General features: G+C 39.6%; 1 protein-coding gene across 3 annotated transcripts in view; it reads left to right on the top strand.

Moving 5' to 3' along the window:
* Simc1 (SUMO interacting motifs containing 1) overlaps nt 1-21,702 on the top strand; it is a 46,504-nt gene that overhangs the window by 6,479 nt on the left and 18,323 nt on the right. Inside the window, exons 2-5 of one of the 3 annotated variants that reach the window (XM_076939001.1) lie at nt 11,493-11,668; nt 13,312-15,741; nt 17,582-17,814; nt 18,442-18,511. In XM_076939001.1, the coding sequence (XP_076795116.1) occupies nt 11,540-11,668; nt 13,312-15,741; nt 17,582-17,814; nt 18,442-18,511 (2,862 nt within the window). In that variant the 5' untranslated portion in view covers nt 11,493-11,539. Of the gene's footprint in view, nt 1-11,492; nt 11,669-13,311; nt 15,742-17,581; nt 17,815-18,441; nt 18,512-21,702 lie in introns of those variants that run through there. The other 2 variants (XM_034509837.2, XM_076939003.1) reach the window with 2 other exon arrangements.

Below are 21,702 nucleotides of genomic sequence, written 5' to 3'. Positions count from 1 at the left end.
TTGCCAGACAGTAACATACCAATAGTGATGGTACCCAGCCTGGTGAGAAGACACATGGAAACCACCAGTGTTATTCTAGGCTCATGGCATAGAGATTGGTGACAGTGCCCCTGGATGGCATCGTCAAGCTTTAAGCTTTATAAATTGTTTGATTAGCCTGCTGAGGAACAGGAACAGGATTAATGGTTTTCTGTTAGTTAAAATTCAGACTGTTGTTTTTCTACCCCTTATTGTCTTACGGCCTAGATGGAATGTTAAGGCATAGGTGAAATGTTAAGGCCTGAGTAACTGTTACCTGTGGAGCCTGCCATTTTGTGCTGTTACTAATATAATAAGGAAACTTTCTCACATGCTGTTACTGCTATTATTAGGATGGTCTGTGCTTTGCTGTTCTTGGAAGTCAATCACAACAGAAGTCAGTCAGAACTTATTTCTATAGTTAGCCACAATAAGCTTGGGCCTGAACCAACCCACCTAGAAAATGGTATTTACCTTTATAAGCTGCCCCTAGGATGGACCACAACATAAGAGACACCTGCACCTATTTAGAATAAGACTTCCATTTTGAGTAGTGGTCAAGTAAAATTTAAGTCCCCAAGACCTTCCTGGGAACTGTTATCAGAAAGAAACATGTATGTGGGTGACTGAAATCCTCGTTGACAGTTAAGACATAAATGTGGCAAGCCTCCTGCCACAGTTAAATACAACAAGGACATGTTCCTAAGGAAATCCTCATCCCTAAATCCTGATTGATGGAATAACTTGGCACAGATGTTTGTGGATTTTAGGCTTAAAAGCCCTGTAGGATCTTAACTCATTATCACAGTTCAGCTCCAGAGTCTGCACCATGGCCCTGATTAATCGGTCCTGGGGCAAATGCTCAATAAATTGTCCCTGTCTGACTGTGACCAGAGTTCTAATGGTTTGTGAGGCAACTCCTGGACCCCAACATTGTTATAAAAATGATCTCTTTTTTAAGGCTAATTATAGGCCAGATGTAGTGGTGCATTCCTATAATCCCTGAATTCAGGAGGCAGAGTCAAATCTTGGATCATATTGTGATCCCTGAGATTGTTTTATTTACTAGAGGGGGAAAAATGTTTCTAGTTATGGTGTGGCTCAACCCTAGCACATTCCTTTAATCCAAGAGCTTTTGGTTTTTTGTAAACAAAATTAAATAAAGTCAATCCTCCATCAAGCAACCAGTTGACAGAGAGTGAACGTAGGAAAAAAACTGAGAAAGTAAGAGGAAGTCAGGAGGACAGATAGAGATTCACAGGAAGTAAAAAGGAGGGATATTTAGTTTGAGGATTTTTGACAGGGCATGGAGAAGAACTTTCTTTTGGGACGTCAGTTATGGAAGAAGGTCATCTGGGTGCTTTCTCTGCCTCTCTGAGCTACCAGGCTTTCACCCCAGCATCTGGCTCCTGAGTCGTCATTGGGAAAATCAAATGATTGAGCTATTGTTAAAAAACATTTGGCACTCCAATGCATGGCATGGCCATAAGGACAAAGAAATCACATCAGCTGTGGGCAAAATGAGAAGCCATCAGATTTGGTAAGTCACCTGGGAAGTCCTCAAGGAAAGAATTAAGGATGGGAAATAAAACAAGGTGCTAGGATCCTGTATAGTGGACTATAGATGAAGTGAAATAGAAGCAGAAAATGAAAATATAAATGACTTAACTGAAATTGACATAATGCTGATTGTAATTATCAGTTTGGTAATTCATATTTTATCCTTAGTAGCTATAGTTTTTGTGTTAAATATGAAAAGTGGATTGATAAAATACAAGCCTCAAAAAGTCTTACAAATTAAATAAGAAAAATAGTCAGACACAGACAGAGGAATCTAGACAAGAACCTACCATGCCACCAAGTTAAAACGAAAGAGGGGTGGCCCAAGGTTGTTAAAAATCCAACCTTAGTTTATCCAGTAACTATACAAGACCTACCAGGAGACAATAGGCACTCCCAAAGTTATGAAGAAGTTAAATGGATTCCTATAGACATATTAGATTTGATAATATTTAAGGAAGCAATCATTTCATATGGTATGCATTTATCCTATGTGAGGCTGATATTATTATATTCATAGGCAACTCAGAACAGAACTGGTCCTCAGTTACAGTGGCGGACATGGTGAAAAGAGAAAGCTAGGACCACAGAACAACAAAATAGGGCTAGAGGTATTAATTTTTTCTAAGATCAGTTGCTAGGTGAACATCAATATGCTGAATTACAAAGGCAGCTTGAATTTGATAATCACACCCTGGTGCTCTGTCCTGCTGCAGCTTTAAATGCTTGGGGTAAGGTTGAAGAATCAGGAAAGAGATCTGAGTCATTTACTAAAATTATGTAAGACCCAAAAGAAGCCTTCACTGAGTTTTTGGAAAGATTAACTTCAGCTGTAAATAGAATAGTATCAGATTCAGAAGCCAGACAAATATTAATCAAATCTTTGGCTTTTGAAAATGCTAATTCAGAATACAAAAGGGTGATTAGACCTTTAAAGGCAAGATCAGCACCAATAGACTAACAAGTCGACTAGAAATATGGCTGATATTGGATCTCACATTTATGATGCTACTCTGATAGAAGTAATTTCTAAAAATTTTAAGAAAAATCAAAATGCCAGATGTCTTAATTGTGGTAAGCAAGGTCATTTGAAAAGTGATTGTAGGCAAAGCATTTCTAGAAACACTTTTTCTAGAGCTAATACAAAAAGAAGGTCCCAGCCTTCTGGAGTATGCAGAAGGTATGGCAAAGGCTAGCATTGAACTAATGAGTGCAGATCAACAAGGGAGAAGCAAGGCAACCCTTTGTCATCCTAGGGAGCCTGCAGACCCAATATCAAATGTGACCCAATCATTCCCTGTCAGCATTAGAGAAAGTCATCCATAGAGCAATTAAAAACTTTGATGCCTGTTGTTAAAAACAACATTTCTCTGGATATAATCAAGGACAGAACAGCTTTAGTAGATAAAACAAAATATTCCAGAGAGACCAGAAAAGAGTTATTTTAGCAAACTGCTATAAATGATCAGAGACCAAAGCTAAAAATACAAACAGATGACATTGAAATTGAAGGTTTAGTAGACACAGGAGCAGATGTAACAATAATTTCACCAAAATTTTGGCATCCAGATTGGCCTTATCAGGAGGTAAATATTCAGCTTCTAGAAATTAGAACTTTATCTTAGGTAAAACAAAGTACAAGATGAGTCGAATTTATAGGGCCAGAATGAAAACTAGGAAAATTAAAGCCGTATGTAGCTAATATAGCCATAAATTTATGGGGACCTGATTTGTTGCAGCAATGCAAAGCACAGGTTAACATTCCTCCAATCTCAGAAACAAGCCATAAAGTAAAGAATGTTTCTGAGGAAAATATTAAAAGGTTATCAAGAAAAGTCATAGACTGTCCAGTTGTTCATAAGCAGGACATGATAGGCATTGGTCTTTCAAAGGTACCAATTGCCCTACCTTCAAAATGGTTAACTGACAAATGTGTGTGGGTAGAATAACAACCTTTGACTTGAAAAAAATTACAGCCAGGCAGTGGTGGCACACGCCTTTAATCCCAGCACTTAGGAGGCAGAAGCAGGTGGATTTCTGAGTTCGAGGCCAGCCTGGTTAATTCCAGGACAGCCAGGGCCACACAGAGAAACCCTGTCTCAAAAAACAAAACAAAACAAACAGACAAACAATACAAAAAAAATGAAAAAAATTACAGGTACTAGAACAGCTGGTATGGGAGCAGCTGAATGTGCAACATACTGAAGAATCTACCAGCCCATGGAATTCCCCTGCTTTTGTTATAAAAAAGAAAATGGAGGATGAGCAGGGCACAATGGCGCACACCTTTAATCACTGCACCAGGGAAGCAGAGGCAGGCGAATCGCTGAGTTCGAGGCCAGCCTGGACTACAGAACTAGTTCCAGGACAGTCAGGGCCACACAGAGAAACCCTGTCTCTAATACATCTCTCCTCAAGACTGTAGTCAGCAGTGTACTCTCACAGAATGAGGCAAACGGGTTTGCTGACTGGAAAATGGAGGATGTTAACAGATTTAGGAGACATAAATAAGATGATTCAGCCAATGGGCTTTTTACAACCCGGATTCCATTGCCTTCTAAGTCATGGCCTTTGATAATAATTGATTTAAAAGATTATTTTTCACAATCCCTTTGCATGAGCATGATAGGGAAAGGCTACTTTCTCAGTACCAACTTATAATAGTTGTCTAATAAAGAAATTGCAAAGTCTTAAGGAATCTTAAATGGTCTTACCTTGTGTCAATACTTTGTATAGCAGCCATTAGAAATAATTAGTAAACAGTTTCCTCAATCTAAAATTTACTATTATCTGGCTGATTCATATGCAGATACCTTAAAAAAATATTTGATGAAGCAAAAGTATTTGCCTTGCTGGGGATTACAAATTGCTCCTCAAAAAATGAGATTCTGGCCGGGCAGTGGTGGCGCACGCCTTTAATCCCAGCACTTGGGAGGCAAAGGCAGGCGGATTTCTGAGTTTGAGGCCAGCCTGGTCTACAGAGTGAGTTCCAGGACAGCCAGGGCTACACAGAGAAACCCTGTCTTGAAAAACCAAAATAAATAAATAAATAAATAAATAGAGAGAGAGAGAGAGAGAGATTCTGTTAATTAGGATATGAGAAAGGTAGAAAGGTTTACAGAAAATTCAAATGCAGAAAGTAAAAATCAGGAGAAATCAATTACAAACTCTTAATGATTTTCAAAAATCACTAGGAGATATTAACTGGTTATGGCCTACAATTGGATTAACTACTCAAGAGCTAAGTAATTTATTTCAAACCTTAGAAGGTGATAAGGATTTTTTGGGTTCAGGAATCACCTCACAAACCACATGAACACCAATCTCAGTCAGATAGGGATAGTTTATTGATCATATGCCCCCGGACTGATCAACCAGGGCCATGGTTCAGATTCAGGACCCAAGTTAAGATCCTACAGGGTTTTTTAAACTTAAAAATTCACAAACATCTGTGTCAAGTCATCCCACCAATCAGGATTTAGGGATAGGGGATTTCCTTAGAAACATGTCTTTGTTGTACACTTAACCTCTTTCCATTGGTTGGGGTATTCAACTGTGGCAGGACTTGCCTTGTCTTAACTTGTCTACCAAAATGAGACTTGTCTCACCTAACATTCATGCCTTAACTTGTCAACAAGGATATCAGTTCCAAGGGGGGTCTTGGGAACTTAAACTTTACCCCACCACTACTCAAAATAGAAGTCTTATTCCAAATAATTTCTTATATTGGTGCAGGTGTTTCTCTTATGTTAGGCACCATTCCAGGGTCAACTTATACCAAAAAAGCTTATACACAGGCGAAGGAAGTGCTGTTGGGTTCTAGTCCAAGCTTATTGTGAGTAACTATACAAAATAGTTCTACTGATTTCATCATGATTGGTTTCCAAAGGCACAGAACATGACAATATGTAATCAATCTTGGCATTATAAAATACCCTAGTAACAGCAGAAAAATATGAGTAAGTTTCCTTATAATGGCAGGCTAGCCAGGTTACAGTTAGTTACCTAGGCCTTAATATTCCATCTAGGCCTTAATATTTTATGGAGTTACTAACAGACTTAAATAGTCCAAGAAAATTATCAGCTGAAGCTGAGTGAGAATTGGCTTTGGTAGAAAAGAAATTATAGGATGCACATGTGCACTGTTTTGATCCAAAGCTGGATTGTATTTTGGTTATTTTGCCCGCTATTCATTCTCTTACAGGAAGTCTTATGCAGAGAGAAGATAATATTTTAAAATGAGTATTTTTAGCACACACACAGTAAAAAAAAAAAAAAAAAAAAAAAAAAAAAAAAAAAAAATTAAAGATCTATGTAGAAAAGGTTTCTGAGTTGATTCTAAAAGGAAAAATGAGATTTTGTCAATTATGAGATATAGACCCAGTGGAAATTGTGGTACCTTTTACTAATGCTGAAATTACTTCGTTATGGGCAGAAAATGAGCATTGGTAAAGAGCTTGCAGTAATTATTTTGGAAGAGATTAACAACAAATATCCCTCAAACAGGAGACTTGAGCTTATAGACAGAACTAATTGGATTCTTCCTTGTACAGTAAAAGGGACACATATTTCTGGAGCCCCTACCGTCTATAATAATGCAAATAAATCAGGAAAATAAGTAGATTGACTCAGGGCCTTATGATTCAGTTCAAAAATCAGAGCTATGCCATTCTTACAGTATTATTAGTTTTTCCTGACTCTTAATATAGTTACTGCCTCTCAACATGCAGAGTTTGTTTTACATATTTGAAACCACTAAACATATTCCAGATGATTCAGGATTAACTTCACTATTTATTCAACTACAACAAGTAATCAGAAATAGAAACTATCTATTGTATATAATACATATCAGATCCCATTTGGGTCTACCAAGCCCTATAGCACAGGTAATGAAGAAACTGATCCACTACTAATAGAAAATGTGTTAAAAGCTTTCATAAAAAACACCATGTTAGGCCTGGAGAGATGGCTCAGTGGTTAAGAGCACTGACTGCTCTTCCAGAGGTCCTTAGTTCAATTCCCAGCAACCACATGGTGGCTCACAACCACCTGTAATGAGATCTGATGTTCTCTCCTGGTATATCTGAAGACAGTTACAGTGTACTCATATGCATAAAATGAACAAATAACTTAAAAAAAAAACACTATGTTAACAGCAAAGGTTTAAATAAAGGGTTTTCTATCCCTTTGGCAACAGGCCAAGGAAATTATACTTGTTCTTTGTATAACCAAACTCCATTATTTGCAGGAAGTAACACAAAATAGACCCAAAGAAATGAAATTTGGCAAATGGATGTGTTTCATTTTGCAGAGTTTGGAAAATTAAAGTATATGCATCATACCATAGATAAATATTCAGGATTTCAATGAACAACTGCTTTAAACTCTGAAAAGGCTGATTCTTTAATTGCACATTTGTTAGAAGTTATGGCTATTATTGGAATACCTTACAAGTTTAGACGTGGAATGCTCCAGCATATGTCTCTAGTAAAATGAAACAGTTGGGCTTTTTTGTTTGTTTTTTGCGTATTACAACATAAAGCATATTACAAGCATACCACACAATTATACAGAACAAGCAGTTATAGAAAGATCTAATTGCACTTTAAAAGATATACTTAATAAACAGAAAGGGGCAATAAAGACCTCCAGAGATAGATTACATAGCAGGTTATTAACGCTAACATTTGTAAATGCTAGTGAGAAAGGAACAACAGCTGCGGAGAGACATTAGATAGCAGATAAAACTACTGAGTCAAGTCAGTCTGTACATATCAAAGATGTGTTGTCTTCAGAATAGAAACTGGGTTATATCTTATTTTGGGGAAGAGGTTTTGTCTTTGTTTCCATAGAAGAAAAGCTGTCGATACCTTCAAGATTCAATAACGATTATTGTTGAACAGGAGACAGCTCCTCAATAAGGAGAGGTGCTAGTTCATCAGATAGCTTGGTCATTCAGTCCACACTAACTTATAAAGACTAACAAATGCCTTTTATTTTATCAGGTATGAAAAATAATATTTTCAAATAATAATTTACAAGAGGGACTGTTGCTTTACTGGCATGAAATGAAAAGTGGTTTTTCTTAAACCACATGTCTTAATTCCATGTTAGTAGGTTAGGTTGTAGATTGCCACACGGTCCACACTATTTTTGGACATCAGCTTTTAAATTTTCTTAAATAAAAAGGGTATTTTTGTTGTTTGGTATTAAAACCACAGTTAAGAGTTAAAGTGTTTTAAGTAAATTCAAAGAGTTACTACAGCCGGGTGGTGGTGGCGCACGCCTTTAATCCCAGCCCTTGGGAGGCAGAAGGCAGGCGGATTTCTGAGTTCGAGGCCAGCCTGGTCTACATCCTGAGTTCCAGGACAGCCAGGACTACACAGAGAAACCCTGTCTCAAAACAAAAACAAAAACAAAAACAAAACAAAGAGTTACTACAATTGTTTTTTAAATTTCTAAGAGTTTGAGTGATTTGGAGATAAGATAAAATATTTGAGCAGTGGTAGCCCATGCCTTTAATCCCAACAAAGACAACTAGAGCTCTATAAGCGAATTGTTTTCTAAATTTTAGAGCTACAGAGAACAAGGCAGTGATGATGCATATCTTTATTTAATTCCACCAACCAGGGACAAAACTTAGATACAGCTTCTAATTGGTATGGCTGCTATGTTTGCACACTAGAGAAATTGCATATCATATTTACAGATTCTCATAGAAACCCTCTACAGGGTTACTAGAAAAGCAGCTAATTTCCAGTGGGGACAGGAACAAAGAGCAGCTTTTGCAACTTCAAGTAAGCTCATCTCTGTGCATGCAGCCAAACCAATATTGAACCAGATGATGCCCTAATTATGGAGATCATATTTATTGGTGAATTATCAATTGGGGACTCTTTATAAAGCAAAAAGGAGTTCACCAACATTTGCTTGTTGGCTTCTATTGCAGATGTTTTCTATATATGGAGAATAAATATTCTCTCTTTGAGAAACAAACTTGGACATTTAATGAGGAAAGGAGAACCTTATACTCAGTCATTGTCAACTACCCTGTAGTTATAAGGGCACCCCTTCCAATGATGGATTGGATCCATTCAAAGGCAGAGCCCTTCACAGACTTAGTCGTGGAAGAAAAGGTATTGTAGTGGAACTGGTACCTATCTGAATTCCTTTGTGACCAGGATGTAGTAGCAAAGGGGTCTGTGCCTTTTTACATGGAGGAAATAGCTCAGTTGCCTTGTACTTCCCATCCCTAAACCTCTTATCCCTTCCCCCCAACCCCAAAGAGGGACCTGTTGAACTGTGGGGACCACTAGAATGGTCATTACATTTGGCTAATGCATGGTTTACTGATGGTTCATCAACCACTGATAGAATCAAAATTATTGTAAAGTGGCAGCCTATAGATTGGGGATGGAATGGTCAATACTGAGGAAGGAACCGCAAAAGCAGCACAGCACTATTGGCTACAATAAGACAAACAACTAGGAAAAGAAAGAAAAATCTCTCTTTCTCCTATTCATGGTGCATGTATAATGGTCTAGCTATATGGTCATCCAAATGGCAGAAATGACAAAGATATCTGGTCATAGGAGGCATGAGTGGAAATGGAAAAACAGCAAAACTTAGCAAAGACATCAAATATTATATGTTCATGTAGGCAATACAAACAAAACATCAGAAAATAATGAAATAGTGAACAAATTGGCATCATGTTTAATTAAAATTCCTTAGGGAACAAATTAAGAATAAATTAGCTTAATCCCAGCACTTGGGAGGCAGAGGCAGGCAGATCTCTGAGTTCGAGGCCAGCCTGGTCTACAGAGTGAGTTCCAGAACAGCCAGGGAGGGCTACACAGAGAAACCCTGTCTCGGAAAAAAAAAAAAAAAAAAAAAAAAAAGAATAAATTAGCAAGAATGATAGATTACACATTTGAAAACCTCGATACTAAAAAATAAGAGGAAATGGGGAACCAAATTAAACCAGGACAACTCTATGAGAATAACTATTATAAGCAATCTATAGCCAGGTAATGGCTGGCTTTATTCCTTTAACCCCAACATCTGGGAGGCAGAAGCAGGTGTATAAGAATTACAGTAATTTTTCAATTCCAAATAATTTTTACTATTGCCAAAAATACATTTTGCCCTAGGAAAGATAAAATCTGCAAAAAACAAAAAAACAAAAACAAAAAAAACCCCACCCAGCATTGAGTTAGCATTGAGGCAGGGTTTGCTTTTATCTTTCCAGGAAAATAAAAACGTCCAGGTAGGGATTCTGGAGACCACTGGGCAAGTGAAATGTCTGAAGAGAGAGGACTGATCGTCAAGAAAAAAAATGTCTCAAGAAAGTAAAAAAGATGAGCCCAGTGGCATCACCCACCTCCAGCTCATCTCTGCTGCCCTCTACAGACATAAGTGGCAAATGCTCTTTATGTGGTCCCAATTCAATTAAAATTAAAGCTGGCTTTGGGGTTGGAGCATGGCTCTCTCCTTCTCTAAACCGACATATGCTCGGTAAAGGGAAATCCAAAATCTCTGTCTCATATCAGAAGAGTAACCTGGTATGAGACAGAGGAAAACAAAAACTAAGGAACTATTATATATAAAATTATTATGTACATATAAACTTCCTGTCACGATACTAGTAGTCAAACAGAATACTAACTAATTCTAGAAATAAGTTTCACCTAGCTTCCTGTACTGTTTTCAGGTTTAAGTCTGAAGCAGGTAACTAGGAACAGAGTTTGTGTACTAAGGATATACTTAATAGTTCATGGTCTACAAATCTTTCAGAGATCTGTTGAATATGGCATTTAAAATATTTGTTTTACCTTCCAATAACAGTGACCTTTGAGGTCTCTGAGAAGATGATGGGGCCCTGAAACAGCAAATCTACCTGTATTGTGGGAACATCAACCACTGGACAAAAACTGCCCTATGCCACTTCTGCTGCCAGGTTCAGTGCAAATAGTGGACACCTTTGGGTTGACTGTTATATTCTACCTAGCCAGGATTACCACTAAGGTAACAAACAACACCCAAAGATCAGGCTTGGACTACAACCTGCTCAGGACATTGAAATTGCTGAGTTCATAGGAGACTGACAGGAACATTTTACAGAACTTTGAACTCAAATTACTTAATCCTAGGCCTGCCAAATACAATATCAAGCTGGACATTGTGGAAAGTTTTGCAGAAATGTCTTCATTATTGTAAAAAGGTTTTGTTAGAGTTAAAAATCTTTCCTTTTTATTTAGACAAAAAGGGGAAATGTTGCATAATTTTTTTAAAGAGGTCAAAGGTTTTGTTTTGTCTGTAGGCCTATGATAAGACAAAGATTTTCTTTTTCAAAAATTTGTTTAGTTATTTTATGTATGTGAGTATACTGTTGCTGTCTTCAGACACATCGGAAGACATTAGACCCTGTTACAGGTGGTTGTGAGCCACCATGTAGTTGCTGGGAATTGAACTCAGGACCTCTGGAAGAGCAGTCAGTGCTCTTAACTGCTGAGCCATCTCTCCAGCCCTTGTTGTAGACTGTTTGATCTCTCACACACACTGTGACCCCCCACCCCTAAGATTGTGTTATTAACTAGAAAAGAAATGTGTTTCTAGTTGTGATGTGACTCAACCCTAGCACACACCTTTAATCCAAGAGCTTTTGGTTTATTGTAAATAAGATTAAGTAGATTGAAAGGTGGAACAAACAACCAGTTGATAGGGAGTGAACATAAGGGAAAAACATAATAATAGAAGTCGGGAGGATATATAAAGATGCACAGGAAGTAGAAGGGAGGGACATTTAGTTTGAGAGTTTTTGATGGGGCATAGAGAAGGAGAACTTTTTGGGGATGTCAGCTGTAGAGGAAGGTCATCTGGGTGCTTTCTCTACCTCTCTGTGCTAGCAGGCCTTCACCCCAGCGTCTAGCTCCTGAGTCTTCATTGGGAAAATCAAATGATTGAGATTTTGTTAAAAACAACACAGCCTGGTATGCACAGAGAGTTCCAGACCAGCCAGAGCTCCAAAGTGAGATCCTGTTTCAAAAAAACAAAGATGATAAAGCTGATTCCATATTGGAAAAGGGTACGAATCCCTAGCCCCTTAACAGGAAAGGGGGACACAGTGAATTTGAATGTCTGCCATCACTACTTAGCTGTATAGTCCTTAGGTAAATAACCCGCTCACTCGAAACTGATTCTACAGCTATATAATGGAGATGGCAATGCTATCCTGCAGTATCATTGTGAAATTTAAGGAGTCATAGAAAAGTTACGTGTGTTGTCAGGGAGACAAGATGATGGGATGTAAATTTATTTTTATAAATATGGGTATTTTGCTGTACTGTGTTGGTGTACCAGATATGTGTCTTATGCCTTGAAAACGGCATTGAGTCCCCTGGTATTGGAATTACAGAAGCTTGTAAGGAACCCTGTGGATTCTGGGAGTCTAACCCAGTCCTCTGGAAGATTAGCCAGTGCGCTTAACATTGGATGTAAATTTAATCTGACGGTTATGGACTCATCCAGATCCAGACTGCACAAAATGCTACTCTTATAGTTGTGCTCTGTAATCGAAGTTAGCTATGTTCTGCAGAAGATTCCAAGACCCAGTAGCCAGATCAGCTTCTTTAGCATTCTAATATAGCTAATGAATGCTGCCTTTCAGATCAATAGTTTGATTCTAAACATCCTGTGTGTAGCCAGACCTTTCCACTGAGGCCCAAAAACGCCTTCCCAATTTCCAGAAAAATTTATACATAAATATGAATAAGTCTAATGGAGGATTTCGCTCCAGCCCTTAAAAACTCAACTATCGCTCTTCTCCCTCTTCTTCTTCCCCCATCTTCTTGCCCCCACCTTTGCCCTATCTCCTGAATAAACCTCACTTGGAAAGAAAAAAAAAAAAAACACTCAACTATCCAGCTAAGTTGCTTATTTTCTTTCCCTTTTAGAAGTGTACTTTTGCTGGGCAGTGGTGGCGCACGCCTTTAATCCCAGCACTTGGGAGGCAGAGGCAGGTGGATTTCTGAGTTCGAGGCCAGCCTGTTCTATAGAGTGAGTTCCAGGGCAGCCAGGGCTACACAGAGAAACCCTGTCTTGAAAAACCAAAGTGGGGGGGGGGGAGATTTGAAGTGTACTTTTTATTATTTTCTTAGTAAATCTGTTTTCTATTCATATGTCTGTCCTTGAGAGCCTTCTCTAATGAAACCATGAATCTCTGGGACTCCCAAGTTCAGTAACAAACACTCAGTGTGTTCTTAGGATCTGGGTCCTCATATTAACTTATAGCCTTGCTTAGCTTCTGTTTCAAATTATCCTAGGAGTTTGCTTTTCCAAGCAAAGGTTGCTTTCTGTTTGTCAAGGATAGAATTTTCTCTACTACTCACCTGTCTTTCTTGAATCGCAGGGGGAAAAAATTCCTTTGCATTTCCACATTTAGCATTTGTATGACTTATGAATCTATAGAAGTTGACAGCTTTGATACTAGCAAAATGTTAACTAAAGAAAATAAAGATGATACCTAGAAGGCTGGAGATATAGCTCAGGTGTAGAGCATTTACCCAGCATACACAGTCCCTGGATTCAATCACTAGCACTGCAAACATGTAGAAATATCAATGAAATGAAAAGCTAAAATGATGTTCATTGTTAAAAGCTAAAACCTTAGATTTCTCAAGTTACTGAGCTCTCCTCTCACTCTTTCTCTCTTCTCACAATCTTTAACAGGACTTTATTGACTTAACTAGAGAAACCCGAACAAGGGCAAAAGACCGAAATGGACTCTGTGTGATTGATCTGACAAGAAGTGAGGAAGAAAATAGGCCTATTGCCACTCTTGATTTGACTTTAGAACCTGTAGCTTCCTCTCAGAAGGAGCCACCCAGTCTTCAGACATGTACCAGTCTCTCGGGCAAAGAGGTGATGGAAGCCCATGAAGATAGAGGCTCTCAGCCTACAGCACAGAGAATCATTAACAATGATCCTGTAGACTTGGATTTGTTAGAGGAAAACCTATTTGAAGGCTCTCGACCCCCTACATCCATCAGCCAGGACTCTGTTTATCCACCAGAACCAAACTGTAGCTCAACCACATATAAAGGTGACCTCAGCTTCTTGACAAGTCTACAGCTCTCTTCAGATGTTAGCTCCTTCTCCTCCACAAGCAATCAGAGGGCCTCTTTGCCATGCTCACAGCAAGATGTGCCTTGTCAATCACAAGGCTTGCTATGTCCACTACAGGCCTTATCATGCCCACAAAGAGCTTCACCATGTCCACCACGAGCTTCCTCATGCCCACCACAAGCCTTGTCATGCCCACCACAAGCTTTGTCATGTCCATCACAAACTCTGTCATGCCCATCACAAGCCTTGTCATGCCCATCACAAACTGTACAGTGCCAACTCCAAGCTTTGCCTCAGCCACCTCAAGAAGTGCCATGTTCTACCCAAAATGTACCATGCCCTCAGCAGAATATGCCAAGCACACCTCAAGACTTATGGCATCCTCGACACATCCTATACATATCCCAAAACACTCTGGGCCTACCTCAAGATGTTCCAGGCCAACCTCAAAATGTGTCATATGCACAAGATGTGACACAACTGCAAGACATGCCATGGTCACTGCAAGACATGCCACTGTCACTACAAGACATGCTACAGTCACTGCAAGATGTGCCACCATTGCTGGGAGATGTGTCACAGTCACCAGAAGTGATGCAGTTACCAGGATATGTGACACAGTCATCAAGAGATGTGATTCAGTCACCGGCAGGCGTGATACAGTCATCAGGATGTTTGATGCAGTCATCAGGAAGTGTGACACAATCACTAAGAAGTGTGATGCAGTCACCAGAAGGTGTGACACAGTCACTAAGAAGTGTAATGCAGTCATCAGGAGGTATGACACAGTCACTAAGAAGTGTGATGCAGTCACCAGGAGGTGTGATGCAGTCATCGGGAGGAATGATGCAGTCATCAGGTGTGACACAGTCAGTAAGAAGTATGATGCAGTCATCAGGAGGTGTGATGCAGTCACCAGGAGGAGTGATGCAGTCACCAGGAGGAGTGATGCAGTCACCAGGAGGAGTGATGCAGTCACCAGGAGGAGTGATGCAGTCACCAGGAGGAGTGACGCAGTCACTAAAAAGTATGATGCAGTCACCAGGAAGTGTGATACAGTCATCATCAGGTGTGCCACAGTCATCAAGAGATAGGATGCTGTCACCAGGAAGTGTGTCACAGTCATCAGGAGATGCAATACAGTCACCAGGAGGTGTGCCACAGTCATCAAAAGATAGGATGCAGTTGCCAGGAGATGTGCCATCGGCATCAGGAGATGCGATACAGTCACAAGGAGGTGTGCCATGGTCATCAAGAGATAAGATGCAGTCATCAGGAGGTGCGTCACTGGCATCAGGAGATGCGATACAGTCATCAGGAGGTGTGTCACCAGCATCAGGAGATGCGATACAGTCACAAGGAGGTGTGCCACGGTCATCAAGAGATAGGATGCAGTCATCAGGAGGTGTGCCACCAGCATCTGGAGATGTGATACAGTCACCAGGAGGTATGTCACCGGCATCAGGTGATGCAACACAGTCACCAGGAGGTGTGTCACCAGCATCAGGAGATATGATACAGTCAGCAGGAGGTGTGCCACCATCATCAGGAGATGTGATACAGTCAGCAGGAGGTGTGTCACAGTCACCTAGCAATGCATTGCAGTCACCAGTCAATATGTCAGAGTCACTTGGAGACACACCAAACTTATCAAGAGAGATGTCACACTCACCACAAGTGTTATTGGACTTAGCAAGAGACAGGCCAAAGTCTTCCCCGAATGATGTGCAGAACAGTGATCCTCCTATGAATATCTCAGCTCCATCCTCTCCAGGTTGCTCTACTAACCCACTATCTCCACAGTCTGAATTTTCCTTAGAAAGAGCTCCTTGGCTCACTATCACAGATAGCTCAGCCAGAAAAGAGAGATCACTGCCACAGCTTGCCAATCCTGGGTCTGCCCAGATACAAGGACAAATACCACAAGTTGGAGTATACAATAGACCTTGCCTGCACAGACTGAAATACTTCTTACGGCCTCCAGTTCATCATCTCTTCTTCCAGACATTAATCCCAGATAAAGATACACGAGAGGTAAGCTAACATACTCACCCCTTTGAGGACTGTGTCTTTGATAACGTTACCATGATTAGAGTCCATGCATTAGAGAATGGGCCAAAGATAAACAACTTTTTTTTATCTTTTCCCAACTTGGGTCGGGTAGGACAAGGTCTGTGTTCAGATCTCAGCCCACATTTAAAACCCAGTAATGTGCAAGTCACTTTTCTTTGTGAGCCTTGGCCTCCCTATCTGTAAAGCAGAGGTAAAAACACAACTCAGGGCACTAAATGAAGTGGTGTGTCTGAAGTACGTGTCTGTGTCTGATTTGTCATTGGCCTTCATCAAATTCTTGTCTGCTGTTCCTTCATCCTCCTTTCCCTGAGTTCCATACATTTCCCAGATCACAGTGAGAAGACTCTTATCACTTCAGTGCCTCAAATCATTCCTTAGAATTTAGGAGTAGAAATTCAGTTTTAAAAATTAATGAGGCTGGGCAGTGGTGGCGCACGCCTTTAATCCCAGCACTTGGGAGGCAGAGGCAGGTGGATTTCTGAGTTCGAGGCCAGCCTGGTCTATAGAGTGAGTTCCAGGACAGCCAGGACTACACAGAGAAACCCTGTCTCGAAAAAAGACCAAAAAACCAAAACAAAGCAAAAAAAACTTTAATGAGGTTACCATTTCCCGTTTGTCTTCATTGACCTATAAGAAGTTAATTAACTATATATGGACAAAAATATTACAGTCTCATAGTATAAAACCTTTCTGTTATTCAGAACCTCACCCTCAACCTTTAAATTTGTTTAAAGTAGTTCCAGGCCAGCAAAGTGACTCAGGAGGTAAAGGCACTTGTGGCCAAGCCTGACAACTTGTATTCTATGGCCCGGACCCATGTGATGGAAGTAGAGAACTGACTCCCATAAAGTGTCCTCTGACCCTGCATTTGTGATATGCACTTGTACTCATAAGCACACACACAAGGAAATATGACAAATTTAAAAGTCAAAAAGATATTCTTCCTGTACAGGCACCACACTCACATGTACATCTCTACACCTAGACAGGTGTGCATACAGAAAATAAGAAGAAAACTTTTTAAAAAGTGATTGTCTAATGTGTTTAAGGTCACCCATCCTGCTGTCAGTCAGCATTTATTACAAGTAATTTCATGTATCCCCTTCCCAATTGCCTTTTTACACATGACCATTTAAATGTTTTTAGTAATTAGGATTCCTTTTTAATCATATGTATTTGTTATTGGTTTTGTTGTTTATAAAATATAATGGTTAAAAAACATGTGTGGTGGTACATGCCTGTAATTTTAGTGCTTGGAGCTGGAGGCAAGAGGATCAAGAGTTCAAGACCAGTCTCTACTACAAACATAGTAAATTCCATATCAACCTGGGCCATGTGATACCCTCAAGAAGGAAAAAGAAAGGGAGAAAGGAAGGGGGAAGAAAGTGGTATTTATTCTTCTAGCAACACAACATGCTCAAGTTTTCTTATCTGTATTAACGTATCTAATATACCTTTGTCCCTACCCCTAAGTCTCCTGGCCTATAATCCTAGCATGTAGAAGGTGAGGCAGGAAGATCAGGAACTCAAAGTCCCTCTCAGACTGCTCTTGGCTCTTTGGTATTTTCCTTTCTGTTACATTTGAATATGGATGAAGTCATGTCATATGTAGAATTTTCTGTCTTTTAATTTCCCTACATCATTAAGAAGTTTTTTTTTTAAGTAGAGCTTTCTTGTTTCTCTTTGATAAAATATTTCAAATGCATAGAAAACTTTGCTATTTCCAACCTATTGCAGAACCTCTTGCTTTTAGAAAGTGTAGAACCCATCCTGATGCCTGTCTATTTCTTTGTCTCTACAGAGCAAGGGTCAGAAATTAGAACCCATCCCTCATCGAAGACTAAGAATGGTGACAAACACTATTGAAGAAAACTTCCCTTTGGGGACTGTGCAGTTTTTAATGGACTTTGTTTCACCCCAACATTACCCACCCAGAGAAATTGTGGCTCACATCATCCAGAAAATCCTGCTCAGTGGCTCTGAGACTGTGGATGTCCTCAAGGAGGCCTACATGCTTCTCATGAAAATTCAACAGTATGAATCGTTACAGCTGCTTGGCCAAGTCTTCTAGGGAACCTAGACTCAGAGCACGGCTTCCCTTGTCTAAGCTTGCATTCAGCTGATCTGGGAGCTTCCTTAATAATGTTAATTGCCAAGTGGCAGGAAACCCAGTTAAAACTGGCTTCAATTGCTAGTAAAAGAAAGTAGCAACTTATTTTCCCTAGAAACCTGGGAATGTTATTTGATACTGTTTTCATAAATGGCTGCTGGGACCCAGTTTTCAACCCTGCCTTGGTTCTATAGTCTTTATCTTCAGATTTTTATAGTATGTTGGGTTAGAAAATCAACTTCAGTAATTACATAAACTGAGTTGTATTACAATTGGATTAGTATGACATATGAGTCCATTTTTTGAGACAATCATAGTGAATTGAAGAATAGAATATTGTGATTAGCTCAACAAATCACATGCTTCATGTAGTCCTGATAGGTAAAGCTCACTGGCAACGAGCTGGTCTCCACTGACATGCTGTGGTCCTTCCTGGAAGGGAGGCCAGATTGCTTATGATAAGAACAGGCTTGTTTCCTGTCACCTTCCAGATCCTATTCTTTCTGTCACTAAAGTCTCCAGAATTCTAATTGATGTCACTTGACTTTCAGGCTGCATCCAGCCAATGCCAAGACAGTGGAGTGGGACTGGAAACTGCTCACCTATGTCATGGAGGAAGAGGTAACATAAATTATAAGGATATATCTTTTGCAGAGGAATTTTTAAGTTGCATTTGTGTGTGGGTTTGAGTGTGGGATGTATTTAGGAGCCCCGTAGTGTGTGTGGAAGTCAATTCCTTCTGCCTTTCCCACTGACCCATCTCACTGGTCCACAGAGGAAAATTTAATTACAAAGAAAAGTAGCAAAAAAAAAAAAAAAAAAAAAAAAAACTGTTAGTAATGTCTCTCATTATTTCCTGTTGATGGTCCTACCCTACCAAAAGATTAGTTTTAAACCATGCTGTCTCCCAACTCAAATACTAATGTATTCATGTTTTCTCTACTTGAGAGACCAAATTTAAAATATTATTAAAAGCGTTAGTGATACAGCTCATGGTAGCACTTGCCTACCATGCATCAGCTCTGTAAGTTTAATCTCAAATATGTAATATTAAGATGCTAGTAAATAAATGGAGAAAGATAATCCATGGCTATGAAAAAATGAGAAGAATGATATATGTGAATAACTACAACTCAAGAGATCTTAGGAAAACATCAGAGTGATAAGACAGCCGTGAGCTAGCACACAGGTGAAAGAGACTGCCATATCCAGGGAGGGTGAGGCTTCACATTAGAGCACCAAAGAACTTTCCCACTCAGAAAGGCAATCTATTCTACACATGGTGAATGGGTTTCTGCTGAAAATCATTGTGTGGAACTGTCAACTACTACACTTTGGAACACAGTAGGCAAAATATCTAAAGAAATGACATGAATAAAACTAAAAGGTATTAAGTTAGTAGTCCAGAAAAAAAGGCATTAAGGAGAGAGGGAGACATCAGCAAGATGGCAAACTAAGAAACTCCAGACCCTTGCTGTTCAATAGAGACACCGTGTTAACAACACATTTTATTACTTTTCTATTGCTGTAATGAAATACCATGGCCAAGGGCAACTTAGAAGGAAGGGTTTATTTACAGCATACAGTCTCAGAGAGTAAGAGCCATCACTGGCATAGCAGGAGCATGGCAGCAGGCACAGCACTAGAGCAGCGGCTGAGAACTCTCATCTGAATCCACAAACAAGAGTCAGGAGAGCACCCTGGGAATGGAAGGGGGCACCACCACTGATACACCCCCTTCAACAAAACCACACCCCCTAATCCTTCCCAAGCAGTTCCACTAACTGGCAACCAAGTATTCAAGTATATGAACCTACAGGGGGCAATGCCATTCGAACCACCACTTTTCACTCCCTGGCCACCATAGTCTCATGGCTATATCATAACGCAAAAGACATTCTGTCCAACTTCAAAAACCCTGAAGTCTTTCAGTCTTAACACTGTTTAAAAGTCTAAAGTCTCTTCTAAGACTTAAAGCAGTCCCTTAAGTCTCAAAACATACACTATACACTTCCCTCTGCAATGGCAATTTGTGTACTTATAGCCAGTATATAGCTCATGTTTATAATTGCTTGAAATTGCTCCTTTTTTAGATATTGCTAATTTTCAAATTTTACAAATACAGCTTAATTTAAAAAAAAAAAAAAAAAAAACATGTATTTTTCCTTAACTTTATAAGACATTTAAGAGCTCATACTGGATTGCCTGGACCCCAGAGAAATGCCATAACAAATTTGTATACTAGACAGATTACAAGCCTTATAAAAACAATTGGCCATACAATCTTATTCTTTATATTGGGGTTGCTGTATAATAAAGGTTTGTTTATTTGGGTTGCTTTGCCATTATAGCTGATCTGCCTTCTGTGATCCTTTGAGGCCAGAAACTGCAGTTTCTGGCACTTAACACCTCATCCTAAAAACAGCCAAAGATTAAGTAAACACCCTTTGTTCTATCTCAACAAGAATTGCTGGGCTCTAATTTATGCCTTCTAGTCTGAGGTCACACACAAAAAGACCCTTAGAAAAGTTATCATAAAGTTTATTATTAAGTGTAAAAAGTTTCCTATGAACACTATCTAAGGGGAGAAGTAAAAAGGTCCTAAATAGAGAAAAGGAAAACTTCTATCTGGGAAAAGGGAAAGAGTTCACAAGAGAAGCAGAGCAGAACGGGTTGCTAGGTACCTGTCCAGAAGATCTGTTGATCATTTGTTCTTATCTAAGCTAATTCTTTCCCACCAAGACTACCTTTTCACAAAATCTATGATCATTTGTTCTTATCTCAGCCAGTACTTTCCCACCAAGGCTACCTGTCCATAAGATTTATGATCATTTGTTCTTAACCTAATTAGTGCTTTACCACAGAGGCCAAGACTTTGTGTCAGTAGACACACATGGCTGACTAGGCCGTTAATGTTTAAGCAAGGTCGCTCCCAACAAACCTTAAGACATGATCACATCAAAATTCTTATACAGTGCAAGTGACTTATGGTTCCAAAGGATTAGAGTCAATGATGGTGAAGCACAGACTTACATCTTGATCCACAGGCAAGAGATAGAATGGGAATGGTGGGAGCTTTTGAAACCTCAGAGCCCTCCTTCGAGAAGAAAGTGACACACCCACTCCTAATCCTTCATAGCAGCACCATCTGGGGACCAAGTCCTCAAGTGCTTGAGATTTCTAGGGAACATGTCATCCATTCAAACTACCACACAACAAATGGAAATCAAGACTTGTGAGAGCTCCGGAGACCAGAGCAGCTACAGAGTAGTCTAACTCATGACCATGAAGGTTCTCCATCTGCAGAGGTAGAAATTCTGTAATGTATGCCATGCTCAAGTTCCCCTCTTTCAATGTGACTCAATGTAGCTACATCTAGAGAGAAACCCTCCTTCCTCAACTCCTTCCTAGAGGCAGGTTTACCATGCTCTGTGTGTGCCAGTTTGTCTGGGGTTGCTCAGGAGATGAGTTTTTGTCCTGCCTGTGTCAGAGCACTGGCATAGTTTCAGTGTGTCACAACTATCAATAGTGCATGCAGTTCCACACACAAGTAGCAGGGAAAGGAAAGGATTGTGAGCTTTGAGGAAAAAACAGGAACAAGCCATTTGGGGGAAATTAAAGAAAGCACAGTACATAGAAGGTAGCAAGAGAGCTCATCGGGTAGAAGTGTGACATCCTGAAGGCAGATGAACAAAAAATAAAAAAACTTTCAGAAGTTATTCTCTGAAATTTAACTGTCACACAGAAGCATGACATACATACATATATATATATACATATATGTACATATATGTATGTATATATATATATAT

The sequence above is a fragment of the Arvicanthis niloticus genome, chromosome 8 (assembly GCF_011762505.2).
Source record: "Arvicanthis niloticus isolate mArvNil1 chromosome 8, mArvNil1.pat.X, whole genome shotgun sequence".
Classification (NCBI taxonomy): Eukaryota; Metazoa; Chordata; class Mammalia; order Rodentia; family Muridae; genus Arvicanthis; species Arvicanthis niloticus.
The sequence above is the reverse complement of the archived record's forward strand: the minus strand, read 5'-3'. Positions and strand labels throughout refer to the sequence as shown.